General features: G+C 36.3%; 1 protein-coding gene across 6 annotated transcripts in view; it reads left to right on the plus strand.

Moving 5' to 3' along the window:
- Positions 1-13,692, plus strand: part of LOC114241396 (tyrosine-protein phosphatase Lar) — a 437,676-nt gene that overhangs the window by 389,916 nt on the left and 34,068 nt on the right. For all 6 annotated transcript variants that reach the window (XM_089731076.1, XM_089731078.1, XM_089731077.1 and 3 more), the window contains one exon: positions 9,879-9,989. In XM_089731076.1, the coding sequence (XP_089587202.1) occupies positions 9,879-9,989 (111 nt within the window). The remainder of the gene's footprint in view (positions 1-9,878; positions 9,990-13,692) is intronic.

Genomic DNA, 13,692 nt, shown 5'->3' on the forward strand with positions numbered 1-13,692 from the left:
AGTGTAATGTAATTATACTTGAGAGACCTTAGAACTTATATCTCAAAGTGGTTGGCGCATTTACGTTGTAGATGTCTATGGGCTCCAGTAACCACTTAATACCAGGTCGGCTGTGAGCTCGTCCATCCATCTAAGCAATAAAAAAAAGTCATCAGTAATCGAGAGTTGAAAGTAAAAACACGACGAATTTGCATACATTAGATACACCACAGCATAGTATGTACCTAGTTATCTTTAAGACAATAGGCCCGATACAGCAACGAAGCCCATAATTCTTAGATTACAAATTCGTCGTCTTTTTAAAGGCGACAACTATAATTATAATAAGATAAATGAACGGCATTTTAACATGCAGTAAACAACAAGGAAAAACCTGCACGGGAATAAATAAAATCGGCCAGTGACAAAGATATAAAGCTGATGGAAATGGCATGAAAATTTAATCGTCAACCCCCAGCACGATTATATTATTAAGATTGAAAACTTAGAATGGATACAGCTAGAAGAAAATATAGGGTGCTCGGTCGGAATTACGATTTTTATGTTTTTTCTTTTTTTATTGCTTGGATGTGTGGGCGGACTCGCGACCCACCTGGTGTGAAGTGGTGACCGGAGCCATTTACAACATAAATGCCGCCACCCACCTTGAGATATGAGTTCTAAGGTCTCAGTTTTTACAGTACAACGGCTGACCCACCCTTCAAACCGAATCGCATTACTGCTTCACGGCAGAAATAGGCAGGGCGGTGGTACCTACCCGTGCGGAATCACAATAAGTCCTAGCACCAGTAATTACGCAAATTATGATTTAACGGGTTTGATTTTTATTACACGATGGAGTGATTATAAGACGATTATTCCTTCACCGTGGAAATCAATCGTGAACATTTGTCAAGTACGTATTTCATTAGAAAAATTGGTACCCGTCTGGCGGATTCGAACGCCGTTGCATCGCTAGATACGAATGCACCGGACGCCTTATCATTTAGGATACGACGACTTCAAAACTTTACGTGATTTGATTTTTTGTTTCAAATTTTAAGTTTTGGCTTCTGGATAATATCAAAGAGCACGTGACGTTTGCGTTTAAAAGGTTTGCTTTTCCATCAATACATCGACCTCATATCTCTCGTGAGGATTTTTTTTCACCTACCAGTATGTGTTTCAATAGAAAAAATTGAAAAAAACCCGGCTAGTGCTCCTTAGGATGAAGCCAACGAATGTCGGAAATCGTATTATGAACTAGTAAATTTCACGCTCTGTCGGTTTTTGTACCTAAATAGGCAGATCAACTCACTACCCATTTGATTTATTGGTTTTTACTAAATATGCGTAAGTGTTTTAGGCCTATAAAAGTCTTCACGGCGAAGCGTGGAATTTACTAGTTCATTATACAGTTTCCGACATTTGTCCGTTTCATGCTAGGAACCACCAGCTAGCTACTCGGGCATGATTCCAATATAGTATTCCATTCATAAACAACTTTTCGCTTATTTTCTGAATCTCAATTACGTTAACATAATACGAATTGCGATCGTATCAGACCACATTCTTCATAACTAGCCAAGGCTCGAGAAAAAGGTTTTTTTTTCTTTTCTTTCGTAAATGCGAAAATTATCATAATATTCGAAATATGGAAATGCGCTGTCGTACTATGAAAATTGAGATATTAAACACTGAGATACGACTGCGGTGCTCTAGTGCTTACACTGTCAGTTTAAGCCATAATACTTTAGTCTTTAAACGTTTTTTACAATGTTCGTATAAGACGTTCAGACGATGACTTTTGAGTCGTTGAATTATGTTATCTTTTAGTTACATAGGTATAACTCTTAACTGTTTTTCATTTTCATAACAGTTTCTCTAGTACAGACGTACGTAGACTTATTAAAAAGCCGCAAAAATAATTAAAAAATAAAAACCTTTCAGAAAAAGTCTAGAGAATCTAATACTTTATACTTGTAGTGACTCGTGGATTGCTTTAAATTGATATTAAACGAACAAACAAAATAAGAGATCTCTTAGTAAAAAAATGTCTCGTATTTATCGGTCTGATAAATTCGAAAATTCCACTGAGGCTTTACAACAAACACTCCGGAGCATTGCGGATTGGTTTGAATTTAGAAAAAGAACTATAATCAATTCAATTTTCCTATCTTAATACATTTACTTACGCCTGTTTGAAATGGCGTGTGCCACTTAACCTCGTTTCATCTTCGTTCTAATTCACAATATAAATACGTCTCGAACGAAACATTCGTGTAAAGACAAGCAAAGATTGTAAATGAAACCTTGTAACTCAGCTCAAACGCAATTACACTGGCGACAAAGTCCACGTCACTCAGAAGGAGCGCCGCGCTAAGTTCTTGATTTGGCTGCGGGCGAAAAAGTTTTCTCGGCATACGGAATCATTCCTTGACACCCCTTCCGTCATTATCTCTGCGCTCCCTGCCTCCCTTAAAGAGCGTAGATACAAGCCGTGATTGCGACCTACCGAGCCAGATTACGATTCATTTACATACAAATGCGGGACCTTCTAACTTCGAATGGGACGCTATGCTCCGCTGTTGTTCTAGCAAAAAGCGTGCCTTAATTCATACAACAATAACAGCGGTGGGTGTCGGGGGTTGATTAAGGTCGCCCTGTCCTTTTACTGAGGTGAACACGCTCGCCCACGCCCCGTGTCACTTCCAGTAACGATCATTTTTCTATGTCCCTGTATAGTGCGTTTCGTAAGGAGTTAGTTATACATTAACGTAATTACCGGTTGTTCTTTACGTGCTTTGTGCTTGTTATGAATAATTATTGTAGCGTTGTTATAAATACACAATACACGTTACCGATACGAGCTAGTAACGTGAGCGACTCATACGAGTTGAAGCGGTTTGAAACTGTTTGACATAATTTCGATGTCATTATCACAAAGCAGTAATTTCGGTTTAAGGCCGGGACAGTCATTGTATTAAAGACTTAGAACTGGTATCTCAAGGTATTTCACAGCCCACCTGGTATTAAGTGGTTACCGGAGTCCATAGACTATGTATAACGTAAATGCCGCCACCCACCTTGAGATATGAGTTCTAAGCTCTCAGTATAGTTACGACGGCTGCCCCACCCTTCAAACCGAAACGCATTACTGCTTCACGGCTGAAATAGGCAGGGTGGTGGTACCTACCTGTTCGGACTCACAACAGGTCCTACCACCAGTAATTACGCAAATTATAATTTTGCGGGTTTGATTTTTATTACACGATGTTATTCCTTCACCGTGGAAGTCAATCGTGAACATTTGTTAAGTACGTATTCCATTAGAAAAATTGGTACCCGCCTGCGAGATTCGAACACCGTTACATACGAATGCACCGGACGTCTTATCCTTTAGGCCACGACGACTTCAAACTACTTACCTACTTACAGGCATTGTATCTAACAGATGGGCTGCGATTCAGTTGGTCTTCAAATATATAGTAACAGTTTTTAATCGATTTTAAATTTATTAAATGTCACAACCAGGAATCGTTTTAAATAGAAAATTTTAAGTCGGTGATGTCCGGTGTTCTCGTCCGTATCAAACGATGCGACCATGTCGTTACTCAAACAACGCATGCAGATATTAAATTTTTAATAAAAAAAAAACGTAGCTGACTCGGAAATGACATTCACAGTCAATGAATAAATATTTATCAAAAAAAAAAGGTTAAAAATATAAATTTCGATATCTATACCTTAGTCTATTTAATCAGTCTAGAGAATTCCTCTTTTCTATTTTCATTGCCTTGGTGTGTGGACGTGCTCACGGCCCACTTTGTGTTAAGTGGTAACCGTAGCCCATGAACATCACCAAAGTAAATGCCGTCAGCCACCTTGAGATTGGAGTTGTAAGTCGTAAGTTTTGATTTCATCAAGGGTCTCCTAAATATTTTCAAACCTTCTTTCTTATAACTAAGCGAAATGATTATAAACATTGAAAACACAGCGATATATCGTTCCCAAGTTAATAGCCTGCCATAATAAAATTTCCCTTGATCCTCACATAAGATAACGCATACAAGATAAATTAATGTTTATAAGACATTCGTTAGTCGGTAAAAGATGTTCTCATATAAGTGTCGCAAGAAAATATGATCACCTTATATTACTTAATCAACCTCTGTGGGGCGTGAAGTAAACCATTCCTGTCTACTGTCCTAAGAGCTAGATTAAACGGGCCTCCGTGATAAAGCTTCGATGGCCAATATAACTTGGTCCTAGGAAGGAAGGAAGAGTTACACATCGGGATGAGCAAGGCAGGTCAAGTTAACCCAGCGCTGATATAATAACGGCACGACCCAGCTATTCCGTTGGACATTTATGAATAGCGCTTATTTTTCTTTTAATTACGACATACACCCCCCACCCCCTGCCCCCCTGGCGTTTGTTGTCGTTTGTCGACACTCTCGACGAGTGTTGGATTTCGACTATCATAATGACTTACCCAGAATCTAGTTTTGGAATGAAAATCAAAAGGATTTTATTGTTATACATTAAAAATCTATTCAAATACTATGAGGTGCAAAAAACGCATGTCAAATTTTAATGAGCAGGATCTAAGTTTGAATTGTGGTCATACTCGGTATGTCTGTGAGAAATTTAGTATTTAGAATCTAGGGGTACTGTACTTGTATGTTTCCGAAGCCTATGTGTTAAGAGAAAATCTTACTTTAGGGTTGTTAAGTGTCTGTTTTTTTTTCAACCTTAAAATGGATGGAAATGGAAATCAATTCATTAGCTAGAATGAAGACAGCTGTGGCTGTTATTGGATCTTCATATTAGGTGACCCTTGGCCAAAAAATCTATAAGAATCGTCTTTCCGACAATAAATCATAGGAGACCCTGACAATTAAAAAATCCGAATATGTGACCCTAGCAAGCTTGAGTTACTGCTATCAACCTCCCATTCTAGTATTCTCATACGATATTATGTATAATTTTCGGTAACTTCATCTATTGATTCCTATAATTCTGGAGTACAATTGGAATATTTTTTGTTTTTATTTATTTTAAACATGAATAATTCGAGCAATCACACTGTGCACCATATTGTGACGTCACAATCTCTTTTTTAAAATGTTGTGTTAAATAAATTAACCACACACCTCTAACTTTATTTTATATAGCCAAATACTTTATTGCACACGAAAATCAAATCCTTAAACACGTGCCGAAGGAACATCAAAAACAAAACTATATACGGTACGTCTTAGTAGTACTTGTTCTGAATACGAAATATCGATACTAAACAAAATATATATCTAAAAAGAAGAGTCTACATCCGTTTTCCGACACAACAAACTCACAGCACGAACTGGAAATAATCGTTCAGTAACTTAGGGCGAGATCATAAAAAACGACATACGTGGAATATAAAAATTCTCTAGAGGTAGACGGGGCAGGTGTTAAGAGGCGCCCACTTTGTATTTCGGTCGGGCCCAACCCTCTTGTACACAGAAGGCCCAGACAAGGCCGACATATTTAAAGTCTAGACAAGTATTACTTCAAATATGCTCTGAAAAGGGTACTTACTGTTCGCGGTCTATGGAATATCAAAAGCTTAAAACTACGTTATTTAAATTCCGCATTAAAGATCAGGTAACGTACTCTGCATGTGGAAGTCTGAGAGATGCGTTGAATTTTACAAATATGCAGCGTGATCACGCTTTTGTGGTAAACTAAATAGAGTTGCAACTTGCTTGCATTCCTGGGTGTAGCTAAAAGCATGATGGACACTTAAAGTCAAATTTGATTGTTTTACATGGGTAGGCGAACTAATGTCCTCCTGATTTTAGTGCGTCCCTCGATCATGAATACCGTGTTCACCCCAAAATATGAAGTAAGGTTCCAATTGGAATCTACCAACGAAAGCTGCACACGATTGTCACACGAAACCGCACTTAACAAACGACTGGCAAATGTCATATAGGTGACGTGTACAATATTTGAAAATTAGAGAGAGAGAGAGAGTATTCTTTATTGTACACCAAAAAACAAATAAACAGTGCGATACATTAAATACAAAAAAAAGTACAATTGGCGGTGTTATCGCTAAGAGCGATCTCTTCCAGACAACCATCAATCAGGTGGACAAGAATAATTTGGAAAGGAATTACGAAACGAAAATTATGAGAAGAAACATAAAAAAAATCCCAGAATGAAAAAAACGGAAATCACAATTACAGCAAACCAAATCTGGTACGAGAGTCGGAAAATGAAACAAAACTCAAAATCTTTACAAGTGACCAACACAGATAGGAGTTGTGGACGCTGAATAGTCTATAAACAGAGCTCAAGTCACAAACGACTGACTTAAATCAACAATAAAACGGTTCGTAGTATAAAATGTAATAGAATAACATCATAAAATCGGGATTTCATTACGCTCGTCGATTTGCACATATGACATGTGATTGTGAAATAAATAGACACGTTTTTAATGGTAGGCGATTGAAGTGCTTTCTGCAAACCCGCAAAAATTATAATTTTTCTAATGAAATACGTACTCAACAAATGTTCACGATTGACTTCCACGGTGAAGGAATAAAATCGTGTAATAAAAATCAAACTCGCAAATTTATAATTTGCGTAATTACTGGTTTTAGGACCTCTTGTGAGTACTCACGGGTAGGTACCACCACCCCGCCTATTTCTGCTGTGAAGCGCTTCGGTTTGAAGGGTGGGGTAGCCGTCGTAAGTATACTGAGACCTTAGAGCTTATAGCTCAAGATGGGTGGCACATTTACGTTGTAGATGTCTATGGGGTCCAGTAACCACTTAACAACAGGTGGGCTTGAGCTCGTCAACACATCGAAGCAATAAAAAAAAACCGGATCGTACAAGCCATTGTCATTCTAAGACCTTTTCAAATCTCGTATTATAAAATAACATATCCCTACGAAAATCACTTAGTGCGAATGGTGAAGTAATAGAGTCTTCTCTACTTGAACCTGCGATAGTAAAATAGAAATCACGATCATCTTAAATAATTCCTCACGACACTCACCATCGGTCTCGCGGTAATATATACAAAGATAGCCAAAGTTGAATTAAACCGAAACTGATATTCGTTTATGTAAAGGCAGACAATGGTTTTTGTCCCTTATATCCAATTAAAAAAGAAATCGAAGAAAAAAAAAGGTACTTTTTAAATTTTAAATTACGCGCCGTCTGTTAACTTGTACCACGTGCAATGATACTAAGCGAAAAGCCCAAGGATCAAGACGGGCTATCTCTTTTATTTCATTGCGTTCAATACACGGACACGCTTAAACGGATTTCGGACCTTATCTAGCAATCGAAGCGATGACCAACAAATATTTATATCCATCTACTTTTTACTGACGTCTTTTTTTTTTTTTTCGGGTAATAATTTTATAGTTTGCGTGATAAATGTTCCAAAATAGCTGTTAGTTTTATTGCAACCGCTTTCTTTTCGGAATCTAATGTTTTTGGTGCATTATTTTTACACCTTCCTTCCATGCATGTTTTATTTAGCGGTCGAAATACCATGACCACTGCTTTCAATTCAGGTGTACCTACTTCAAAAGTAATTCAATCTTGAATTTTCAATTCAATAAATTTTAAAGACATCCCGCAAAAAAGGGGGCCGCAGGTTTTTAAAGAACTGGTCGCCTTTCAAGGTCGACATGAATTAAAAAAAAAAAAATTTGTATGATTATTAAAAAAAAGTTTTGTGCCTATTACGCGTAAGGTCCGATAGTAACTGGAATAGGCAAAAGGCTAAGCCTAAGCAAGCTATCAACGATTAGATAAGGAAAAAATATGCGTCTTGTATTGTGAAACCAGTATATTATAATAACCAATCTGTACGCTCCTCCCCTGTGACGTTCTGACCTTTGTCATACCCTTGGTCAATGGTCAGCTGTAACGAAAACCCCTGGCCCGGTCACGTACGACCGCCATTTTTATTTGATTACGCCAACAACTCCAAGAAATCGCAATTTTGACGTTCCAAATGGATCAGACGCGGTTTTAGTTTTTGTCCCACAACATATTGTGTGGTGTCGTTCTTTTAAGAAACACTGTTTGATCGACTTTTACCGTTACTGTCATATTCGTCTTATAGAACGATTAAGAATTATTAAATTCATCAGATCGCACAGTTATGTAACTATACTTGAGACCTTAGAACTTATATCTCAAGGTGGGTGGCGCATTTACGTTGTAGATGTCTATGGGCTCCAGTAACCACTTAACACCAGGTGGGCTGTGAGCTTGTCCACCCATCTAGGCAATAAAAAAAAAATTACATTAAATCTCGTAGTTAAGATCTTAAATATGAAGCGTTAGCGTATTTTAATTTGAAAGAACTGCTTCAGTAATAAGAAGCGCAAAAATTCGACCTATACATATAAACGACACGTAAAACGCCTTTACATTATCTAATGGAGGATCCATAACTTAAAAATCTTCACGACTCAATTGCATCTAAACATAAAATCTACAAAATTTATTTACGTTTATTTAGAACTAGAAATTAGACAGTAATATTTTACACGGTTTTATAAATAAGCTGGAGGTTAAAAGTCTAGAAAAATCTAAGTGCCATACCATCCGCCAATCTATTCTTTTATGTGTTTTCGAAACATTCAAAGAGCATTTACGAAACTAAGTTATAGTCTTTTTCGTTCTTCTACAAACATTTTCTCTTTCACGTTAACGTATATTTGTTTATACTTGACGGCATGAAGTTTTACGGCATCAGAAACATCTATTAAATCACTACAAAGCTAGTTTTTGCGCGGGCGATTTAGTAGTTGCTCAGGGAAATAAATAGGGGAAGACAATCTAAACGAAACTGCAGACGAGGTAGTGTGTTCTTCAGTTTTGCGACTTGTATTTTTTTTTGTACGACTAGCTGAGCCGGCAGACTTCGTAGTGCCTCAATCGATAAATAAAGACACATCAAGGGGACACATCAAAGGAAAACAAAATTGTTTTTATATAATTCCGAGCTTTTTATATTTTCTCACCTTTTAAACCTTCCCTGGACTTCCACAAATAATTCATGACCAAAATTAGCCAAATCGGTCCAGCCGTTTTCGAGTTTTAGCGAGACTAACGAACAGCAATTCATTTTTAAATATATCGATTTAATCTCGTAATTTCCTAGTCAGACCAATATTCACTTTATTATGGTCATGAACGACTATGGACGACTAATCGTCGACATTTGAATAAAAGGAAAATTATTAAAAAGTAAAGGAAAATAAAAAAATGCAAAATTAAATTATAAAATTAGGTATAATGGTTTTCAGTTATGCAGGAAATCTATATATTAATACGTGAAGCAAAAACTTTATATCCCTTTTTACGAAAATTGCGCGAACGGAGGAGTATGAAATTTTTCACACTTATAGAGAATATAGAGAAGAAGTGCACAATGCTAATATTTTTTTTAAATAATGCATAAAAGATACTTTAAATCAATAAAGAAAACATTACACACACTACATACCATGTATTTGACGCACACACGCATGCATACTATTTATTGTCTAACTTTTGTTCTTGACGTCTGTTGTCAAATTGAGAATAGCTTAAATATGGTTTGTCTTTATTAATATATTTTATAGTGTGGTCTTGGCGAAATTTGTGAATATAAAAGTATAAAATACAATCATAATAGTGTACAAACTTACAATTCCAATTAATTATAGTCGAATTTCGACTACTGCGGGACCTCTAGTTTGTTTATATTTCCTAATACATATATAGTATATACGATGAATTTATATCCATTACTAAAAATGCTATTGAGTTTCATAATCTTCTATCGAATTTATCGAATTGAAAATTGCAGTAAACACTTCCTTTCTTTCTAGGTACACTGCAAATAGTGAAGAGTGAAGAGGACGACAATGGCAAATTTGAATGTATCGCGGAAAACTCGATTGGAACTGAATTCTCTAAGCCCACGGTTCTGTACGTGAAAGGTATGTATAAATTGATTTGATTAAGTGCCATTCCTTATAGTGCAGTCCGGCGATTTCTTCTTGATCCAAAAAAGCGCGGACATAATTCCGCGTCTACCATGAGACACGAGATCGCAGCAGTGAACCTTAATGAACCTTACATATCGAGGGGTGAAAAGCTATTTGGTATAAGCGACATATCACTTAATACGCGACATTTATCTTTGTAACTAAGGGTGCGTTTTAGTTGATATTAGCATCAACAGTGTATTGCTTTTAATTTAACTTCAATTAAGTTTATTCCATTCAAATAGCTGAAGTAGTTTTTTGTCATGATATTTTTTCTAAATTTTAAACTTCAAATGGCTCTCTCCTTTTTTTTCAACGCTGGGGAATCCATTTACGGATACCCGGTCGAGGGGGTAAATGGCTCTCTCTCCTGTAAAATTGCAAAAATGTTGCTTAAACCAAATAGCCTTTCACCCAGCTGGAACAGTGCCCCTAGCGACAAACGATCTAACTCCATACAAATTTGACTTAACTTTTACGCTATCGAGAACGTTTAAAAACACGCAAAAAAAACACAGTTAAAAGAAAAGTCTGCGATACTGATACGCACTACAACATCGCCGCTCGGAATTATATTTCGTACAGACCGCACAAAAGTTATAACCACATCAAAAGGTTTCGTTCGTGTGGCTTCAACGAAATATACGATTTCAAAGCCAGGGTGGGTCCCGCGCGGTCAAATTACATAATGATCAGCCATTCGCGCGCCGCACGCGACCGTGATTAGTTCGGTAGAGGGACGTTAGATATAAACTTTGGCCAGTCAAAGTGAGAGGCAAAATGTGGTGGCAGTAAAACGCCTTTTACATTTGTTGGGTGTAGTTTGATTGTTAAGAATGCATAATGCTGTTCGGGCGATTTATAGTACTAGTTACACATGGATTTTATTTATTTAAATTCTGCTAGCGGCGGCGGTGGTAATTTTACCAGGATTTGCATAATTTTGGAATGTTTGGTTCGGCAAAGAACCTACCCGTGAATACCAATACCTAAGTAGACGCATGAATTCGAAGTTTTAATATATTTTAATAAGAGACTTCGAAAGTCTTCATAAATACTTATTTAATAATTGCATTTATCCTATTTTAAAATAAAATCCAACACCAAATCGATGCCTCCAATGAACACTACTCTAACTCACAATTTTGAAATTTTCATTTTTCACACAAATCGCTTCACTATGTTAAAAGTATTACAATTAATCATTATTAATGGGGTTCAAAGTAAGGGTAAATAAGCCAGCTACACAAAAAAAACCATAAATATATCTGCAATAATAAAGATTTTATCAACTTTTTTCGTTTAAATGCTCCTCCTGTAAATCTACGAACTTGGAGTTATCGTAGTGTTTATTGGAGGCATCGAAATATTTCTCCCCTATACCTAATTGAATATACAACTTCGAAATGGGCACATCTCTGAAAATGTAAAATGTTCAGGAAATGAAAAAAAACTGATTATTTTCTAAAGCAGTGTAAAATTTCAAATATTAACTTTTGAGATATATTTTAGTGTTAATTAGCAATTGATAATTACTGGAATTATTATAAAATGGGTGTAGGTAAGCCTCAAAACTACATGTATATGAAAAAAACGTATTTGACAAAATATGCGACATGTGCCCTTTTCGAAGTTGCATATTCAATTAAACAGTAGTTTTCTAACGACACAAATACGTAGGATGCAAACAGACGTTCGTCGGAGGCAGTTAGCTGGAACTAGGTTGAGACCTACATACAACAGACACAGTAATATTCACTATATAAATTGCCGGCGCGATAACGTCGCGACGCCTCGCATCAGTAACATACATGAACATTTAGATAAAAGCAGATAGTTACTGTGTACATTTTAACATCGTTCAAGTTAAGATAGTTTTAGAAATGGTACCTAAATGGTCTTTTTTTTTTTATTGCTTAGATGGGTGGACGAGCTCACAGCCCACCTGGTGTTATGTGGTTACTGGAGCCCATAGACATCCACAACGTAAATGCGCCACCCACCTTGAGATATAAGTTCTAAGGTCTCAAGTATAGTTACAACGGCTGCCCCACCCTTCAAACCGAAACGCATTACTGTTTCACGGCAGAAATAGGCAGGGTGGTGGTACCCACCCGCGTGGACTCACAAGAGGTCCTACCACCATTAAAAAATGGTCTAAAATTGTACTACTCCATCTTTAGACGTAATCGAAAGGACCTAGGTAGTCCTACCTTTACGCGTCTAAGGCATTTGCCAGAGAATATGTAGCATCGTTCTTTGACAATTTCGTAACCCACAGACACAGCCCACTGAGTTTCTCGCCGGACCTTTCAGCGGATCGCGTGTCCGATCCGGTGGTAGATTCTGCGAAGCACGACTCTTGCTAGGATTCGAGCTAGTAACGTCGTAAGGTTTGAGCCCCGTGAGCTCACCTATTAGCTCGGCGAATCTAGAATAACCCCTCGAGGTTACCAGAATAGGTAGGAATAAATAAATAAACAATTTCATTCGGATATTGGGATCGTCAATCGACATTTACTAGTGGTAGATGAACTCGCATCGTACCTAATTCTGCATGAAGTAGTATCGCACCTTTAGTATTGGAGGGGCTTGACTAAAAATTGCAAGAAAATTAGTTTTAAACTTTGAACGACTAATAAACAACATGCCTTCAGTTTATAAAATTAAACAGTCTCTTTTAGTCTAGAAAAAGACAAAGTACTCTTTCCGTTTCTTTTAAATGAAGTACATACCTTAAAGTATTAAAATCTAAAAACTAAAAAACAACAATTTTTCAAGTAGATTTTCAGCGTTTACCACAAAGCAAGAATTTTGGATTAAGTGCCTTCAATTATAAAGTGCTGTATGTTTCTGTTTTTCAAATAAACATCAAATTTTAAACACCAAGAAAACCGCTGAATTTATTTCACTCGTTCTAATCAATACTGTGATATTTCTCTGAACTGGTGCTTAGTGTTTTTGACTTATTAATAAGTATATTATAAATAATAATATTTTATTACATTTCCAAAAACATGATTTAGAAGTAGATAGTTATTATAGTAAATCATTAATCATCTGGCTTCGTATCGACAAAACAGCAATCAGATTAGTAAATAAACTGGGTGCGGTTGCAGAATTCGATCAAGTAAATCTATTCCGTCGTTAACAGGGATACGAAACTGCAATCAATCTCTCTAATATCTCGGATATTAAGAGATCCAGAAACTATTTGATAGCCGACACTCTAGTTCGGAGTTGATAAACTGGATCGAATGACAAATTATATTGGTTTGTAATTTAGACATCGTCTTAACGGTTTTGATCTGTTTCGCGTGGGTAATATTCATTATAGTTATGTTTTGGTAGTGGAAGAATATTTACAGCTTAAATATATTATACATAGTTTAAAAAAACAAAAAAAAAACGCTTTTATAGAAAATCCAACAAAAAAATAGATAATAAATTTTAGGAAATTTGAATTAAAAATAGTGTAAGAAAAAATGATTTTATAGTGTAAAATCGTATTTTTTTAGTTTTTTAAAACTATTATTTATTTTTCATTTTTTAGTTGAATTTCAATGTTTTCAATATTTTTTTTAAATATTGAATTGTCATCGGTCCTTAATAAGTATGCCAAATTTCGAGTTAATCCGACGTTTTGAAGGGGGTC

This window comes from Bombyx mandarina, chromosome 11 (genome assembly GCF_030267445.1).
Source record: "Bombyx mandarina strain Sakado chromosome 11, ASM3026744v2".
Lineage (NCBI taxonomy): Eukaryota > Metazoa > Arthropoda > Insecta > Lepidoptera > Bombycidae > Bombyx > Bombyx mandarina.